The 20,816-nt window shown below is 39.8% G+C and overlaps 1 protein-coding gene across 4 annotated transcripts in view; it reads left to right on the forward strand.

The window, feature by feature from the left end:
* The first annotated feature begins 975 nt into the window (after positions 1-975).
* TECRL (trans-2,3-enoyl-CoA reductase like) overlaps positions 976-20,816 on the forward strand; it is a 48,550-nt gene continuing 28,709 nt past the window's right edge. For all 4 annotated transcript variants that reach the window (XM_089531250.1, XM_089531249.1, XM_089531252.1 and 1 more), the window contains exons 1-4: positions 976-1,300; positions 6,741-6,792; positions 14,905-14,949; positions 18,385-18,488. In XM_089531250.1, the coding sequence (XP_089387376.1) occupies positions 1,049-1,300; positions 6,741-6,792; positions 14,905-14,949; positions 18,385-18,488 (453 nt within the window). In that variant the 5' untranslated portion in view covers positions 976-1,048. The remainder of the gene's footprint in view (positions 1,301-6,740; positions 6,793-14,904; positions 14,950-18,384; positions 18,489-20,816) is intronic.

Genomic DNA, 20,816 nt, shown 5'->3' on the forward strand with positions numbered 1-20,816 from the left:
ATGGCCACATAGCCCGAAAACCCCACAAAAACTGACCATAGAATTGCACTGGAGGAGCTACAAATGCCCAGCAGAGTGTTCTCTCTAGGAATCACTAGGTCCTTTAGTGCAACGTTTGGTTAAAGTAGACCATTGAGTTGAGCTGGATGACCTAGAAATTCCTAGAGAGAAGATATTAATAAAATCCATAAATAATCAAATACGCAAAAGTCAAAGCCGTAAATGTGGAGGGATGAGTGTATATGTTCGTTGAGTATTTTGGCTGTATTTTACTTTGAACCATCTATCTGTGATACAGATGACAGCAGGAGATGCAACTAATTCCACATTTTCCATGTTGTGTTTGGGTCAGTACTCAAGTGTGAAGCCTTGATCCTAAATGAAGTAAATCTGTCCCACCCTCACCTCTCTATGCATGTTTGTGTCTAAAGTTGGGAAGGAAGAAGCCTTTCCTCTTTTGCTATTAAATGACAGGATGATTCAATTAAAATAGAAAGCCACCTACCTAAACTAGAATGCAATTAAAATAGAAAGCCACCCACCTACACTTTTGACATGGCAGAATATTTGACAGTGTTTGGCATTACATGACTGATTAATTCACTGGCATCCTAAAATTAGTATAGACATCTCTGCATTGAGAAACAACTGCCACATGGGTGACATCTGACTTGCATTTTCATAATTGGATCTGTTTGCACAACCGGTTTCTATAGATAATGATGACATTTCGTTGCATATCACTTCCTGAGAGCGTTTTTTTTAAAGGGTCTGGCTTGCAAATATATGGGAACCAAGATAAGGAACTAAACAGGACATGTTGTTTCAAACACCACGTTTAAAATAAAAAAGGGTAATGCAGCACATCACAATAGTTGGCTAAATATAGACACGGATTAGAAAGCCATTGTTCCAATCCTGCTATATAAAACTTAGACTCTCCAAATGGAATGCCACTTGACCTTTCATGTTCCATCAGTCAGTGCTTGTATTTAACTGATGCAAAAACAACAGAGTGTCCCTTGGAGGTATCCAGTTTTGACATGACATGCCCCAGTGTTTTGTCCCAGCCATGTTCAGGAAACGTAAGACCAGCACTCTGGAACACAAGAGAGACTTCCATGGATCTGCATTGACTGTGCCCCATAATGACATGAGAACGTTCTTCAGCTTGTCTCAGCTTGTACTCTCTGCTGGCCATCTGAGACCACCACCCGTTCAAAGACATTCAAAGATCACTTACTTTGAAGTGGAGATTCTTGATGCCCAAAGCAAGAAACAGATCTGTGTAGTGGACAAGGTATGTGTTTGTGTGTGTGTGTGTGTGTGTGTGTGTGTGTGTACACACACACGAAAGAGAGAGGATGAAAGAGAGATTTTGTAGCATGCTTTGGAATTCATCATTGTGCATTGTTGTCAGTAAAATATAAATTCCATGCAAAGTATTCAGTTTTCTGCTGTTCTTTACAAATAAAAAAGTGTTTTCATTTGCAAGGAGAATTTCAAGTGCTTTTAACTTATTTGTGTTCATGGATTGGCAGAATTAAATACCATTTGTCTGTGGTGTGCAGCTCATATCTTAAAACTAACTCAATTTTAGGCAAGACAGTTCCCCTCGTGGCATTTTTGAAAAGTCCACTTCAATGTGACATTACAAATTTTAGACAGAGTTGGAAATCAAGATGACCTTAGTGTACAACCTTCTTTTGAAGTTGGGATGCATTTTACTATAAGCACTCAATGTTCTGTGTCTCCCCAGATGGGTTAATGTGGATTATAAACCATTTTTCCTGCAAAAAGCTGATCCTTGCTGGTGCTAAAAGCAGGAGGAACAAATTTGCACCCACAAAGTCACCCACTGCAGAAATTTACCATGCTATATTTGTCAATCAGGACTACTGTTTTGTATCTTATGATCTTATATGTAACATCTGAATCTATGGCAGCAATTTATACTGGACAGACAAATGCATTTTTATTTATTTCACTTTCATCATATGATTAATTACGACTGTAATCTGATGCCTCTTCATGGAATAGTACAGCTTAGTGTGTTCAGAGGGACTCCCAGGTACATGGGATTGCTGCCCACATAATTTACATTTGCTCTTTAATTATTTGATAGCTGTTTTTCTCCAGTTTGCAAATGTCTGCTTTGAACATTCTTATTCAAAGCCAGTGTTGTTTGAATGGGCTCACTGCCCCATGAATTTTGGCCAGCCATTTCTGAAGTTAATGGATAATAATAACACATTTGCATTGCACTTTCGAAAGTTCAACGGTGCTTCACATATGCTATCTCATTACAAAGACCAGAGTAGCTCAGCATTATTATCCTCTTGTCGAGAAGGTTGCCTGAGATCACCTTGTGAATTCATGACACAAGTGAAACTTGAACCTCCTAACATTTAGCTTGGCCATTCTGACACATTGATTCATAGGGTCAAAGAGCTGTGTACAATCATATATTACTCTGTATGTACATGGTTCAGGGTATCCTAGGGATATAAGACATCATTTATTTCATTCTTGTGTGTGAGAATGGGGGGTCTGGGTCATTGAAAAAGGAAATTAACCTGCTGAGAGTTACATAAAAAGCATGACAGCATATTGTGCAATCATATTTGTACACCATAAGATTTGCTTTTGGGACATTTCCAGAAAATTTCATGATGATCTTTTTTGGTGAAAGACATATTTTAACAAGACACAATGATAACAGAAAAATAATTGATAGAGACAGAGGCCTGTTACAGACTGCCAAAATAAAGCTGCTTCGGGTCTCTTTGGAGATACGCTATTTAAATGATGCATGGGTCCTAAGTCCGGAGGTCGCGCCAAAGCAACACTCCATTCCTAAGCACTGGAGTGCAGCTTTGGTGCAGCTTCCGGATTCTTAGGATGCATGCATCATTTAAATAGCATACCCCCAAAGAGACCCGAAGCAGCTTTTTTTTGGCAGTCTGTAACAGGCCAGAGAGAGCAATAGACACCAGCTACATAGTTACTTACACTTAACTAAATACATTCTCCTGGCCCAACCTCTCCCCTGGCCTGATGAAAACATTGGTCCAAAGCACATTGCAGAAATAACTCAGTTTGAGACCACTTTAACTGCCCTGGCTCAGTGCTAGGGAATCCTGGGAATTGTAGTTTATTGTGGCACCAGAGCTCTCTGACACAGAACGCTAAATGTCTCACAAAACTACAATTCCTGGAATTCCCTAGCATTAAGCCAGGACAGTTAAAGCAGTCTCAAACTGGATTATTTCTGCAATGTCTTTAGGACCATCATTGACCCATAATCTGATCAAAATGATAATCAAAGGACCATCATTCACCCATGATCTGGCAAAATGGACCTCCTTCTCCCCATGCAGCTAAAGTACCTTGGGGGATGGAGTTATCTTTGTGAAAATAATGTCACAATCATGACTAAGGCTGCATCTGCACTTCATAATTAATGCAGTTTGATGCTACATTAATTATCATGGTACCAATGCTATAGAATGTTGGGATTTGTAGCTTTGTAAGATGTTTACGCTTCTCTCTCAGAGAGCTCTGGTGCCACAACAAACTAAACATCTCAGGATCCCATAGGATGGAGCCATGGCAGTTAAAGCAGTGTCAAATGGCATTAATTCTGCAATGTGGCAGCAACCACAGCAGAGATTATGAATACAGAACCCCCCCCCCCCCCAAAACCTCACAACACCCTTTCTCGCCTTTTCTTTAGATCCCTATTATATCTATGCTATCTGCAGCTCTGTTGTAAAAATGCATCTATTTTTAAATGTAACTCAATCCGTATTGACTGGGCAGGCAGTGTGCCCCGATTTCACAGGAATGAAACATTATTAAAACATTCTTAAATTATCAGTTTTCATTTTTTTAAAAAACCCACATAGAATCATATAATTTAATGGCTGCAAAAATATGCTTGGAGCATTATGAACAAAGTCTGATAAAATTTTGAAGCCATCGAGGTAATGGTAGCAATGCTGATCCTGACAGATAAAAATAGAGAATATGCAGATACTACTATTTATGATAACCACTATCCTAATAATTGGTGCAACACTTTCAAACACACATTCTCTTGCTTAATTCCTTAAAAGGAAGGTTGGTGTTATTGCTGAAGATGAGGTGACTGGTGCTGGGATAGTGTGGCTTGCTTAAGGCCACTTTCATTAATGGCAGAGATGAAGCTCAATTTATTGATGGTTTTCACAGAATCACTTGATTGTCTATTGAGAGAAAGATAAATCTGATCCACTGTGCTCTTCTTCAGTTTTTAACAACATATATTGCCATATACATCTGAAATCTCTTGGACATCCTTTCATTATTCAGAATGAATATTTCCTATTGTCAGAAATGCAGCCACAGACTGGCAAACATTTCCAGATTGTCAGTGGGCTAACTAGAAAACCTGCTTTTATTTTCCCATTGTGAGAGAAAGGCGGGATATAAATCCTGGAAATAAAATAAGATAAATGTTATGTTGAGCATGCACTGACTTTGATATTTTGCTCTTCGATCTTGCATCTGAGAAAAGGAGAAATCATGAAGGACATATAAAAGTTGAGGACATATAAAAATCTGCTTTTTATTTCCATGGACTTTACTATTTCCCTGTCCAATCTCCTTGGCTATCCACAGAAATTATGCAAATAAAAATTAAATGCTTTATGTCCCTCCCTTTAAATGGTGCAATTGTTAATCTCATGGCTGTCACATAAAATTATGCTGTTTGATATCCTTAGTTGTGTTTATCTAATTTATCATTATCTGCTGATAAATTCACCCTAAATAAATCTTTGTGGTTATGAATGCTCCTACAGCCTAGGGGTTAAAAACAGCCCTTAATTGAAAGCTTTTTCCATTCAATTCAGCTCATGCCCACTTTATATAATAAAACAGAATGTATCAATAAAGTCTAAAAGTGCCCTGACTTGTAATGGCTAGTCCTGAATGAAGTACATCCATTGAATTGATTGTGGAATAAGAAATCGATAAATATGTAAATCCCTTTGATTCATTGGGGCTACTGTAATTGAGACTAACAATCAACAGAGAAAGAACAGAAAAAGAAACAGAAAAACACCTTTTATTTTTGGCAGTGTTCATGTTTAATCTCTTCTACATTTATTTTTTTAAAAAAACACTCAATACATCAGATATTGGGGTGACATAGGCCCCATACAGACAGGCCAAAATAAAGCTGCTTTGGGTCACTTTGGAGGTATGCTGTTTAAATGATGCATGTATACTAATAATCCGGAAGCTGTGCTCCAGTCCTTAGGACAGGATTATGGTTTATGGACACTTAGGACACATGCATCATTGAAACAGCATACCTCCAAAGTGACCTGAAGCAGCTTTATTTTGGCCTGTTTGTATGGGGCCATAGACACCAATATATTCATCATTGACAGTCAAGATATATTTGACAAAGTTCTGAGCTTAATATTTAATTGTATTTAGGTTTATTGCTTATTGTGGAGGATACAACTATATACTGTAGAGAATACAACTATTCTTACAGTAGTTGGAGTCTGTAAGAAGCCCCAGCATTCATGCTCATGGTATCTCACATAAACCACTACCTTACATGTGCACCTTTCCTTTCAGTAGAATGGCCCAAATCCAGTTTCTAATATCAACTACAGTCAACTCATTGCTACATAGTATGTCAATACCTACTTCTGATTTCCTGAATCTATTCTAGTTTGGACTAACAAACGTATTTAGGCCAAAATTTGCTAAAAGAGCAAACAAACACCTCAACATCAACATGAACATGGAACTTGGTAAGAAACCATTTTGAGGATTGTTAGTGCCACCAGTCACACTTGTGTCATTCAAATCATAATCAAACAACATTATCAACATTAATTTTCTAGTTCTCTAGTGCTGGAATCCAATTGCCAGTTTAATAACACCCTAGCATTAATTAAATAAGCATAATGCTGTATGGCATCAATAGGAGATTGAAACCCTACAAAATATTTTACAAAATCTTCATCACAAAATAATATATGGAGAGATAATTCAGTCAAGATTACATATGTTTGACTTCATTTAAGCATTTAAATGCTTAAATGCCTTCTATTAAAAGCAATTAGACTTAAACAAGCCAAGCTTTTTGCTGGACTCTGCCCATAGCTGAGAGTTGACATGATAGCCATCTTTAAATATCTGAAGGGTTATCATGCAGAAGATAGAGAGAGCATGTTTTCTGCTGCTTTAAATAGTTTTAAATAGCTAGATGGCCTTCTTTCAGGAATGCTGTAACTCATGGCAAGGGATGAACTAGATGGCCCTTGCAAGTCATTACAACTCCACGTTTCTGTGATTCTATGATTCTAAGTAGGCCAAACTGAGAAGGAAATGTTTTATCATTTTATGACTCTATGGCCTGTTACAGACAGCCAAAATAAAGCTGCTTCGAGTCACAGTGGAGGTATGGTGTTTCAATGATGCATGTGTCCTAAGAGTCCAGAAGTCGTACCAAAGCCATGCTCCAGCCCTAAGGACTGGAGTGTGGCTTTGGTGTGGCTTCTGGACTCTTAGGATGCATGCATCATTGAAACACCATACCTCCACTGTGACTCGAAGCAGCTTTATTTTGGCTGTCTGTAACAGGCCATTATGTAGTCAGTTAAAACTTCAAAGGCACAGCAGAGTTAAAATAGAAAATGTACAAATTCTTATCTTTCTTCCCTTTCCCTTTTCAGATACCACCTTCATCAACACTTCTTGATGTAAAACACAAGTTTCATAAAGTGTGTAAGTATCTGGCTGCATTTTGCATGGACAAGGAATGCTTGATCTGAGTCACATAAGGACTCAGAGCAACATAAGTGGAAGGAATACTGGCATGTAAGTGTATTAAACATTGAAAACGTTAGGAGATCAGGACAAATAGATCAGTAAGCATCCCACCCAAAAGATGGATATACATCAACACAATTCAGTCTTGCACACATTTTTATCCCAAGCTGGGCTCAGACAGAGTACGGGCATAAGCTGCTTAAAAATAGAAGTTTTCACATGCCTCTGTGTCCAGCTCAGAGGCATTGTGTACCTGATCTGGACTTTGCAAAGAATGGAGCTTTCCCATTCTTTGTGAAGTCCAGTAGAAGTCTGGATTGGGTATGCGATGCCTCCAAGCTGGGCACAGAGACATATAAAAATATCCCTTTTTAAGCAGTTTATGCCCCTACCAAGCCCATGCCCAGCCCAGCAGAAAAATATGTGTGATAATATCCACTGTCAGTCTGTGGCTGCTCCAGTTAAAAGACCTCAGGGAGCAAGGTTTGGAAAGATCTCTGTCTTAGGCCTGGTACAGACTGGTGCTATACACTCACCTGGGGCTGAAATTAGGGCTTGGGAGAGTGGATCCCTACCGTACTGTCCGGGTGTCATCTTGATGCATGCATGTCCAAATGGTGCATGTGCTGATGATGTGCCTCATGCACTGCATCCAAATGGCACGGCGCATAAAGAGCATCATCATGGCATGTGAGCATGCCAATGGCACCCATTCTGCAGTGCAAAAAGAAGCCCCTTCTTGCTGTGCACTGTGATCTGATATAGTCACTTGTAAATAAAGAGGAAAACCTTTTTAAAACTTCCTCAGACTAGAATGAGCAAAATGTCAGAAGAAAATGCTATTCATTAACATACAGACAGTGGATAAAACACAAAAACATGTGAAGTAGTAAATTCAAAGCAATAAAAAAACACAGCAAAAAGGAAACGAAAGGAAAAAAAATATTACAAACATATGCAATGCCAAAAGGTGTGCAACTTTGAGACTGAGAATACTGATCATATATACATGCAGTTTCTGAAAAAGACAGATTTTAACAGATACAAACTAGCCAAATCCTACTAATTTGAAGAAGAGATATTTGTTTGTTTTATAGTGTATAGGTAGTTTATGAGATTCAAACTCAATGGAATTAGAGATTCCTCCCCCCCTCCCCCTTTAATGGCTTCAATTGCCATGGATGATACTCTTGATTGTTGCTTTTCTCTTTTCTCCGGGAAAATAATTCAGATGAATTCTAAGAACATTTCCCCCCTAATCTGTGGGGCAACAAAATGTGTGCCTTCAACAAGTCATTTCCAACTACAGCAATCCTAAGGCAACCTTATCACAGGGTTTTCTTAGCAAGATTTGTTCAGAGGAAGTTTGCCATTGTCATCCAGTTGGCTTCATGATCAAGCAGGGAATTGAACCCTTCATCACAAGAGTCATAGTCCAATGCTCAAACTACTATGCCATGCTGGCTCTCAACAAAATGTAATAATAATAATAATAATAATAATAATAATAATAATTATTATTATTATTATTATTTGTATACCGCTATTCCTATACAGATCACAGCGGTTTCCAACATAGAAGTACAATAAAGACAATAATACAATAATATCACACAGTGTGCAAACCCATCCCCCATAGAATTAAAAAAAAAAACATATATGAACTAAAACCAAACTATATAACAACAATAACAACAGATTAAAACCAATTAAAAACCATGCAATAGCTGGATTGAACGATATACATCATTGAAGGGCAATTAAGATGACAATTAATGCTCATGGGGGAAAGCCTGGCGAAACAGGAAGGTCTTCAAATTCCTCTTAAACACATCTAGGGAGCTGACAGTGCGGAGCTCATTGGGCAAAGATTGTTTTGCCCAATGAGCCTTAAGATGTAGGATTGTCAAAAATGATAGCATTATTTTTCTTGAAGTTACTCAGAAGTGTTCTTGAGAATTCTCAGACACTTGATTCCTTTCCACCTTAAATGACATTTATGATGACTTTTGCTATTTAAAAGACATACAATCTAGATATTGAATGTCTTGATCTGTCTGCCATTCACAGAAACTGTCTGCCCTCTTTGACAGAGGAAAGACAGAAGGGGCAGGGAGGAGTTACACATTCTTCTCTTGAGGCAGCTTCTGCTCTTACATTTGCATCAAGAACTCTATAGTTCTAATTCCAGTCTCCAGTTTTGCATCCTGCTTCCATTTTCTGAGACAAGGATGTGAAATATAATGACCTTCCAGGGTCAACATTCTTTAGGTAAATAATATGCAAAGGTGTAATGTTAAAAATCACATTTCTAGTAATGTTAATCCATCTGTCAAAAAACTGTCTCCCAAAGTGACTGACAACAATTATAGGGCAATATGAGTAACTATTAAAATACAAGGCATCCTACTATTATGGGGCAAAGAGTTGTAAACAAACCAAAATAAGACACAGGCCCTTGGGCATGCATAGTAAAATAAGCAGATGGGCAAAGTTTAGAGGGGGGGGATCAGTTTGATAAAGCTAAACCAGGGGGAGGAGGTTGATGATATTTTTCACTGGCATTTATGTTCAGCCAGGAATATGCTGTGGCCACCTTCCTTGAATGTTTGTAGTTGGCACTGGGGTGTTTAACTTGCCCAGTAGCCCTTCATGACTTGGATGGTGATGGGACCAGACTGTGCTACCACTCACCTACACAATTACTGAGCCTCTCGCTTTAAGGAGGGGGAATTCACACTAGATAGAAAGTCATTATTATTTTGCCTTCTTGAAGATATACTTTTACAAAACAATGAAAACATCCGCCCTCTCAACTAGTCTATTTTAAAAGCTATAGCTCTGGAGAAGACATTTTAGAAAATAACAGGATTGTACACATACTAATCTCAAAAGAAAATGTAAAACATCTGTATCTACCAAGCCTGAGGTATAATAAATCCCCTTGTGCGTAACTGGTGTATGGTGAGGTGGTTACATTAGCTGATAATAATAAATCATTTAGGGTGGTGAGAATAAAAATAGATCATGAAGAGTGCTAGAAGGCTGTCTACAAATTGGATTGGGCTTTAAAATGGAAAATGAAGTGACTACAAATGTAAAGTGATACATTTGGCGGAAACCTCTGCCCCCAATTTCACATAACCATTGATGAGATGTGATCTGCCAGCAACTGACCAAGGTATCTGGGAGTTATGGTTGGTTGGTTGGTTGACTGATTGATTGATTTCAAGCAAAGAGCAATTGATACCTCTCAGAAGCCCTTTCTATGTGTTCACTCGCTGCCCCTCACTCCTGGAACCTTCTTCCCCCGCGAGCAAGAGCCATCACGTATTTAACCAGCTTCAAAACGGAGTTAAAGACCATCCTGTTCAGAGAAGTGTTCCCAGGCATTGCATAACTGTCACTTGCTATTTGATGTTCTTTTGTTGTCTGTTTTACTGAATCATTTCCTGTATTGCTATGTATTTTATATGTATTATCTTACTAGAGAGGTCCCCTTCCCCACCACCACTCCCTTCTCCTTTTGTGCTGTGTCTTTTTAGATTGTAAGCCTTAGGGCAGGGAACTGTCCAATTATAAAGATTGTATGTACAGTGCTGTGTAAATTTACAGCGCTTTATAAATAAAGGTTAATAATAATAATAATAATAATAATAATAATAATAATAATAAATTCAGTGTAGTTTACTTCTACAAATGTGTAAATAAGCTAGCTTGCATGCAGGCTTTGTTATTCCTGGGAGGACTGTTACAACTTTGTGCTTGGTCATGTAAGTACACTTCTGATCATTCCTGAGGGGGCTTAGCTAACTAAGAGTCCAATTTTAGCTGATCGTTTGGAGAAGGAGTGTCACCCCTGGCCTAATTTGAACCCCTCCTTTCATTCTGGGGTCTACAGTTACAGCTGTTAATTCTTTCCCTGATGGTTTAGACAAGGGAGGGATGAGATCAGTAGCCTTGATCCTTGAGATATGCATAAGCTCTAGCCCAATACTTTCCAATTGTGTTACAGTTGATCCAAACTTCCAAAATTAGAAACTGGAATGTTACAAACTGTGAAGCTGGGCACATGACTGAGAACAAAATATATTGTTTTGAATCAGTATGCTTCGATGCAAAATGTGGATACTCAGTATGCACTTTGCAAAAAAATTCACTCCAGATGTAATTATTTTGATTAAAGAAACTGTTTAAAGTTTGAAGTGTGAAGTTGTTAATCAGTTCCACAGGCTGAATGTTTTCTTAAAACAAAGCACAATTTAAGCCTACTATTAGATGGAAATATTTTAGCACTACTAAATATATCGGTCCAAATTAAATTAACAATAGTAGAAAGATTATGCTGTCTCATGCATGGCCTCCATCTGTGTTCCCTAGTTAGTACTATTATTTGTTTGAAACAACATCCAAAATGGCAGATTGGGGTTTAATAGTAGCACTTGCGTTCCAAATGAGCTACAAACCCCCAATTTGAAGTATGATTTCTGACTGGAGTTGTAGGCCAACTACTAATTATCATTTGCTAAATCTTCTGGTGTCACATCAAGCTACAATTATAACTAGCTGGGAGGGAAACTGCAATGAAAGAAGAAGGGGTGCCATAAAACTGAGACCTATATTCAGTCTTCCAAATTATGATTTCGGATATGGTCTGAATTAAGACATTGCTCAAGGTAAGTTTTACAATGGTTTTATAAGTCCTTGGCTGTCTAATTATATTTTGACTACTGGCCAAAATATAAACAATGGATTAGATCAAGACACAATCCTAATGGAGAAAGATAGTTAAGGAACAGCTGGGATGACACTAGATCATTTGAATCTGTGTTGAATAAAGATGCTAGCAATTTCCTAGGGCTATCTTCTCCCAGTATCACTTTATGTTAATATTGTGGCTGGGTTGAAGGGTATTTGGATTATAAAGGGTGGGCAAAAGTAGGGGGGGGGGTTCTCCCAGACCCCCTAGGCAGGCTGCATCTCCCCACTTAACAAACCCACACACTTCAATTTTCCCCATAGTACCTGACAACATAGTAGCTGAAAATGCCATTGCATCACTTCTTGTCACTATTTTGAGAAAGGCTATGGAGGAAAACAGCGATATTGGGGAGGAATGGGGTTGGGTGTTTAGGCTGGGGGTGCTTTTGTATGTTTTTATATATTTGGGGAATTTTATAATAATAAATTTTATTTATATACTGCTTTTCCACAGATCAAAGTGGTTAACAAAATACATAAACAAAACAAAAGAAATATGGTAATGAATATACACTAATAAGTCAGCCTTTACCTTAACTCAGTAATAATAAAATAAATAAAATCTTTATTTATATCCCGCCCTTCCAAAAAGATCAGGGCGGCTTACAAGTGCGAACAGGGCACAAATACAAGTTAAAAACATACATAACACAGCATCAATACAAGAATAACAATAAAAACAATAAAAAAGCCCCATTAGCCCATCCTCATGGCCACGGAAGAGGAGGGAGGCCCGCAGGATGTTTAGTCGGGGAATGCCTGCTTAAATAGGAAGGTCTTAAGATCCTTCCTAAATTGGGCCAGGGTAGTAGATGAGCGGAGCTCGGTGGGCAGCGTGTTCCAAAGGGCAGGGGCAGCTGTGGAAAAGGCTCTTCTAGAGGTAGAAGCTAGCCTAGCCCCTGGCACCTTCAGCAATTGCTGCCCAGATGTTCTGAGGGTGCGAGGCGGATTGTACGGGGAGAGGCGGTCCTTCAGGAATCCTGGGCCCAAGCCATTTAGGGCTTTATAGGTAATAACCAACGCCTTATATTGAGCTCGGAAGCGTATAGGCAGCCAGTGAAGATCTTTAAGTATAGGTGTTATATGGCTGGTCCTGGTCGCACCAGTGACCAGCCGGGCTGCCATATTCTGTACCAATTGGAGCTTCCGAGTTTGGTATAAGGGTTGCCCCATGTAGAGTACATTGCAGAAGTCTAATCTCGAAGTTACCAGGGCGTGTACAACAGTTTCTAGGTCCCTTCGGTCCAGGTATGGGCGCAGCTGGCGGATCAGCCAAAGCTGATGACAGGTGCTCTTGACCGTCGCATTCACCTGAGCAGTTAGATGAAGCGACGAATCAAGAAGCACTCCCAAACTGCGCACGGAGTCCTTCACAGGGAGCGTGACCCCGCTCAGGACAGGTGGAACCACCGCCATTCCCGGACCGGGGGAACCTATCACTAGTAGCTCCGTTTTCTCTGGATTTAGTTTGAGTCGGTTTTTCCTCATCCAGTCCATTACTGACTCCAGACAGGCCCTGAGAGGAGAGACGCCATCCCCGGTCACTGCATCAGTCGGAGACATAGAGAAGATAATCTGGGTGTCATCAGCGTACTGATAACCCCGCGCCCCATGTCTCCGGATGATCTCTCCCAGCGGTTTCATGTAAATGTTAAATAGCATGGGAGACAGAATGGCTCCTTGAGGGACCCCAGTTTTAAGGGCCCGCTCGCTGGAGCACACGTCTCCCAGCTGCACCATCTGGGACCTCCCAGAGAGGTAGGACCGGAACCACTGGAGCGCAGTGCCCCCGATCCCAACCTCCGCCAGGCGCCCCAGAAGGATACCATGGTCTATGGTATCGAAAGCCGCTGAGATGTCCAAGAGCACCAACAGGGACACGCTACCCCCGTCGATGCTCAGACGGAGATCATCGACCAAGGCGACCATGGCCGTCTCAACCCCGTGACCCGCCCGGAAGCCAGTTTGAAATGGATCCAGATAATCCAGATAATACTTCTCAAATAGTGGGGCGGGGCCCCCAGGGGGGGCACGAGGCTCCGTAAAGGGGGGCGCGAGGCTCAGGATACAGTGTTATGCAAAGGTGTAATTATAACAGTTTTATAGACAAATGATACTATTTACAGTCGTGCGGGGGGCGCGAAATGTTTTCTTCTTCCTGGGGGGGCATGACAGAAAATAATTGAGAAGCACTGCAATACAATAAGTTAAAACAACCCACATTAACAATAAATAAATTTCTACACCTCCAATCTGTCACACAACTATCTAACTACCTAATGCAATACTAACATGCCAAGATTTAACATTAAAACAATTGAAACAATCAAAGAGTCTACTAATTACATTCCCATCGTTTCTAAACACTCAAACTCTAGTAAATCCAGGGTGCACACCTCTCCTCCCTCATGTAGGTGTTAGCTCAGCTCCAAGGGCTGGGACACGGGCCAAAGTCCAAGGCAGGAGCAAGGGGGTCAGGTGAGCCGGCTTTATATATGTGCCCAAGTATACCATTTAAAACTGTTTGAGGGGAGTTGGCAGGCTTTGGGAAACTGGTGTGTGTGTCTTTCTCTTACTCTTGTTTTTCCCCTTTTCATCGGCTTATTTCACTTGATGCAAACTGAATTCAGTGTGCAAAAGTATTTGCCCTCGTTCTAGCAGGAGAAAGATGACAGGGCAGGGCAGAATTCGGTCCTTCCCAGTAGACCCATGCAAAAGCAAACTCCTGCTGTCACTCTCTTAACTTGTGGGTTCTATCTCATTAATAACATTTGTCATCTTGGCCACATTCTGGTGTTGGTTGTGACCACATGTGTCTCTGTTTTCATCTGTGAAATGTTGGAAGGTGACCTTCCCTTACCTCACCTTACCTTTTCTGTGCCTCTGTTTTGGATTTTGCAGATGTTAGCCAGCAGAGCAGTTATATCAGCAGAACATTCTGTCAGAAGATTTCTGCTTGAAGAGTTCAGCAGGCAGAAGAAGGAACAGCTTAATTCTAACCCCCTACAACCAGTTCATCTTTGAATTAGGATTGCATCATTAGTCATGCTAAGAGCAGACAGAGAGAAATCAGTAGGACATAAGGCAAAGTCAAGTCCCAGTGATTTCAGTTGCTGTGATTAAAGTAGATGGCCTGAAACCAATTCAGTACTTCTTATGTAATCATTGACTCTCCTGTAGAACCTTGCAATATATAAGGCAGACTCCAGACTGGTATGGCATGCTGTGCCAAACTATCAAGATTTTACATTTCCTTTTAACAATTCCTTGCAGTAACACATACATTTTCTCATTATTTGTGAGCAGGTCCACAGTGGTCCCCATCTCGCGTAGGCTTGCGACTAGAACGCAGTAAGTATTTATTTTCCTGCAAAGACATTGTAAAATACTTTTCCCAAAAAGGAAAGAGCCCCTCATTTCTATTTGTAAATGAGAGTGCAGCCTCTATCAACATCCCAGACCATGCATTTTAATGTATGTCTCTGAATACATACATATATAGTTTGAAACATTGAACATGCTGTTTTTCTTGTTTTGTGCCTTCAAGTTGTTTCTAATTTATGGCAATCCTAAAGCAAAATTATCATGGATTTTCTTCATTAGATTTGTTCAGAGGAACTTTACTGTTAACTTCCTCTGAGGCTGAGAGCATGTGACTTGCCCAAGGTCACCCAATGGTTTTCATGGCTGAGTTGGGAATTGACCCCTAGTCTCCAGAGTCATAGTCCAACACTTGAATCACTATGTCATGCTGAAGATGTTAGTCTATGTTTTTACCTCACTATTTTTCATCAAGAAGCAAAGGTGAGAATCACAGATACTAGTCTAATAAATGGTCACTTTTGTCAGATGGTCTCTCGGAAGGGAAGGTCATGATTTAGGGATGTAAAATTAGTCTCATTTTTCTTTTCCTTGGCAAAAAAATGGAGTGTTGACATGTCAAAAAATTCCCTTGAAAATCTGTCAACTGGCATGATTTATTTTGTTCAGTTTTTTGCATCTTTTTGGATTTTTTTGGTGAAAACTCTATAAAGGGGATTTTACAAAAAAGAAACATTGTTTTCCAGACAAACTATGATGTGTTTTCACAAAAACACAATAGCTGAGATCCTCTATCAAGAGATGTAGCAATTATGATGGAGCACCATCTTTGTAGCTACACCTCCCAATTGTTGTTGTGTGCCTTTAAGTCATTTCCAGCTTATAGCAATTCTAGGGCAACCCTAGCACAGGGTTTTCTTGGCAAGATTTGATAAGAGTGGGTTTTGCTACTACTTTTCTCTGAGGTTGTGAGGGTGTGACTTGCCCAAGTTCAACCGTTAGGTTTCTATGGCTGAGTGTGGATTCAAACTCTGTTCTCTAGAGACACCCAGGGTCATCCAATGCTCAAATTACTGCATCACACTAATAATAATAATAATAAATTTTATTTCTACCCCGCCCTTCCAAGAAATGATCCTGGCCTCCCAGTGTGATCCTCTAAAACCTTCCGTAGAAGCCAAAATATGCTAAAAGTACATATGAATGTGGCAACTGTTTATTGCAAAGTGTGTTACTCCTGGGGAAGGGCTGGAGGCTTCTTTTATCACCAGTTTGCTCCCCAGCATCTCAGAAATCCCTGTGTTGATAGTGATGCCTGGTTTCTTACCTGGGTTTTTGGGGACATGCTGAGTGAATTAATAAAGTTACAACATCATAAGTCTAGTTTAGGACATCACATGTACTGAAGATGATGTCAGCCTATGTTTTGCACAAAAGTAAATGTAAAAATAGGATTCTGAAATTTTACGAAAGGAAAAAAAAAAGAATCTAGTGCAGAGAAACATTTGATACTTTTCTTTCTTGCATATAAGAATGAAATAGATGAAGATCTAAAAGATAAGTAGAAGATAGTAATATTCAGATCCCTAAATGTCATCCTGGAAGGTCACCTGCGGGAACTGTGTTCTGAACTATGGGCCAGTTCTTTCACCTGCACGCACCCCAATGTGCAACATTGGTTTCTGGCAGACCAGAGGTGATGCGATGTCATTTGTTTTGTTTTGGAGTGAAAACTGCTCAGTTATTTTTAAAAAGAAAAGTGTGTGTGTGTTTTGTTGTTGTTTTTTTGGAAGGGTAAATCAAACCCAACACTGTCATTGTGAGACATTTTGTCTTGGGCTATTTGTGGACATTTTTTGCCAAGAAAAAAAATCAACTGTGGCTATATATTAGACTAGTATCTATGATTCGCACCTTTGCGTCTTGGTGAAAAATAGTTTAGGGGCTTTGAAGATGTACTGGGATGCATGAGAGACTGTTAAAAATGATAGGGTCACATGTGGCCAGTGGGCAGGTTTCTGCACATCTCTCCTGTTCTGGAGACTGCTGGTTATCTACAGCCTTCATGGCCAGATGGAAAAATGTAAAGTGTAGATTTGCTACAGAAGCAGCACAGTTACGGACACTACAGTGTTTTATGTTCTCCTGAACATTGACTTTGAGAATTCTTCAGAAACCTTGAAATCTGCACAGAGATGGATGAATTAGGAAGAAGACTCAAAGATCCCTGATTCTATTAATGCATGCCAGCAAGGCTGGCATTTCTCCTCTGCACTGAGCAAGAGGACTGGAACACCTGGCCCACACTGTCAGCATGAAATGTAAGCATGCTGATTGTTATGAGTTTTCTTTCCTTCCTGGTCAGACATTTTTAAAAAGAAGGGAAAAAAAACCATGGAAAATATTGTCTTTTCTCTGCCAGAATGTTCCATATTTATGCTGTCTGGCTAACCAGCAGAGAAACTCAGAGGGGTTTGGGTGTATGTGTACAATCAGGACAGGCAGATACACTTTGGATGTTGTATGTGTCTTGCTGCAATTTTACTTGCAGAAGCTAAACAGGATGTTTGCTAAGATGAGAAATATGCTGTGGATATGCTCAAGTTAGAATACAGCCACACAGGAAACAACAGAGAATATAACACAAACTGGGCCTGAGGATTTTCCACACAGAGATGTTTTTTACACAAAAGCAATGAGCATTCTGGTTTCATAACAGAGTGTGTCTATAGATCAAGACATTCTTTCTCCTATACTGGTCAAACACCGAATAAATTTTATTACAATTACATTCTTTCTCACTGAGGATGAGAAAATTTAAAAGAATTTCCATGTATTCTTTGCATTTCCCTGAGCTGCATACATATATACAGACTGATAGAAAGGTGTGCATGCACACACAGACAGAGACTACATGCAATCCTACATCTTAGTGTAGCTTTATATGTAAACTTCTGCATACTTCCTTACTTGTCAAACCCTATGAGAGGTCTTGCTGCTTTCACTTACAAGTAGTGAAAGTAATGGAGAAGGCAAAGCAGACCATGGAAAAGCAGCTGATATCAGCTCAGCCTGGTTTTGGGGGCAGGATTAAGGTGTGTTCTTAGATAGAGTGCACCTACCTTTTCCTTTTCTCAGGAGCAGCTAGATCTTCTTGGTCTAAATCACCTCTTCTCCCCTTCCTTCTGCTGAGAAGGAGAATCAGCCAAGCATGGGACCTGCTTGGACAGGCCACAAGGGCAAGAGAATAGCCCTCTGTGCCCCTTCCAAAAATGAACTTATGCCAGCCTTTATGTGTGATATTTCAATGGTACCATAATTTTTTGAGTAGCAAATTTAGCATTTTCCCAACTATGTGAGAAAAGATCATTTAACAGTTTCTTTCTGCCAAGCACGTAGTGCAGATTGTAGTACAAAAACATTGCTTTCTTCAGGTTACCTATTCTTGTTTCTTTGTTCTTCCAGATGGGCCCTATTTGAAAGACTCAGTCAACATAAAGAGGCTTGCAGCTTCTTCTATCATTACATTGTATTTTACAGACATGGGTCAGCAAGTGAGCTGGACAACAGTAAGTATGACATTGGTGAAACACAGAAACATATGTCACTTGGGATCATGTTAGTGATATGTACAGGTGTAAGTCCAACATATGCTTATGTTTTGGGGGGTATGGAAGGGAAGAATTTAGGCAATGACGGATTCATGCCCATGACTTCTTTGATTGAGTCTATCCATCTAGCTTGTGGTCTTCCTTTCTTTCTTCTGCCCAATACAATGGCTTGTATAATTCTAACTTTAGTTCTCAGTTGGATATCTTTATATTTTAGGATCTGTTCTAATTCTTTTATAGCTGCCTTCCCCATTCCTAGTTGTCTCCTCCCCTCCTCCTCCTCCTATCTCTCTCTTTCTCTGTATATACAGATGTACAATTCACTGATATGATCTAAAAATCCAAGTGAATTCATCATCTGATAAGCGGTATAGAAATGTACTTGCTATTGCTATCAACAAATCCCATATATTGGTTCTATTAGCACAAATAGCTTTCACATCATAGACAAAACAAAAGCCACTGGAGAGCAATTTCCCTCCCTCCCCTCATCACTCCTTTCTCCCTTATGGTATATATTGGAGTATATAAAGTATATATCCATATATCTTGGAGTACATCTTAAAAAATGACTGTTTTGATAAGATCTGCAGATAAAACAGGAGAATGAACCAAAGTTGTTGTCTGCACTGCATGAATAAAATGCACCTGTAGCATTCAACAGAATTTTCAGAAAATACCCATCGAAAATTATCAGTATATCTTTGGTAATTCCCTTTCTTCTTTATGTTTGTCTATATCTTGAATAAGAGGGGGACAAATGCTCCAAAATTTAGTGCTTTTGTGTATGTTTTCCACTGCTCTAGCCATACATGTTAACTTTTCCATCGATATAATCTCCCAGATTTTTTTTTCAGTAGTGGGAATTATGTGGCCCTCCAGGTATTCTTGTAATGCAAGAACCAGGATAGACAATGGTAAAGAAAGCTGAGAGTTACAGTCCAACAACATTGGAAAGCCTTTATAAAACAGATTGACTTTTTTTTTGGGGGGGGGGGGGGAGATGACCATTTTCTCCAAAGGCTTCTCAGGAAATCTGTTCTTGTAGTTAGATGTGAACCTTGGTTTCATGGCATCCACTTCTGTATTCCTGCAAGAGTGTCAGTGTAGGACTGTTCAATGCTGACAGCATCTCAAAAGAGTTAAAACCTGTAGACTTCAAGTTAAAGATGCTAAAAAGGTTTTCTATATTCGTAGTGGTTCATGTAGTAGGTGATCTGAAAGTTTTCATTAAATACCTGTAAGTATACTGTTGGCATCTGTATGGACAGCACATACCACCACACTTACGTATACCAGAGAGCCTTTATTTTGGCACAATCCAATGTCCTCCTCTTAGCTGTCCTTGAAAGCTGATATTAGCCATACCCTTTCTCAGACAGACTATGTGTCCGTGACACTGGTCAAATAGTGACAACAGAGCATGTATTGCTGCAGTGCCCATACTACAGGGACATCCTCCTTAGCCTTATATCACCTCTATTGCATAAATACCAAGGGCACACTGATCAATTTTACACTTCTCTGTTGCTTTCAGACATCAATTCTGATACAAGATATAAAGTTGCCAGATTCTGTGCAGCTATGGTTAAAATTCATCAGGCCATAACCTCCATAGTAGATTACTCTGAAGCTATGTAATCTGAAAGGATATTTTAGACCCAGAACAGACGGTCCTTTCTAATGCCCTCATCACATGTTAGGGTTGCCTGGGGGGCGGTGCGCTCACATGCCCCTCAACCCTCGCACATGATGAGGGCATAACAATGGTGGTGCCCTGTATACATGGGCGCCACCGTTGTTATGTAAGCACTGCACGATGTCCGCACCACACTGCGCTGCGCTTATGTAAGTGCTTAGTGAGCGATAATTCCCGCCTTCATCCTGTGTCCTGGGAGGCTGGAGCGATAAGATCCTTATGGTAAGTGGCTTTCAATATATGCTCCTGCTGTGGTGAGCACTATTAGGTTGAGATATACAAATATTTATAAGTGTACTCAAAATCAAGCACCAAAAATGGCCCAACACAGGGCAACTGTTGCATGAGTTTTTACACATTTCTTTCTGAGGATTTTTTCTCTCCTTATGGGTCTGTTATGCCCCCACCACCTAGCCATTTGTGCAAAAAATAAGCCCATTGTTTTCATGCAAAATAAGACTCCATGTGTTGAGCTTTGTTTTTTATAAAGGCTGAGCTGATGTATCAAGTATTGGGGAAAACCTGGGAAGCTATAGTGTGCATACTAAATTCCATCAAACTTTATGTTCAAATTTTCGTGACTGATT

Source organism: Sceloporus occidentalis, unplaced genomic scaffold (assembly GCF_023333645.1).
Source record: "Sceloporus occidentalis isolate IW3139 unplaced genomic scaffold, rSceOcc1.0.p SCAF_7, whole genome shotgun sequence".
Classification (NCBI taxonomy): Eukaryota; Metazoa; Chordata; class Lepidosauria; order Squamata; family Phrynosomatidae; genus Sceloporus; species Sceloporus occidentalis.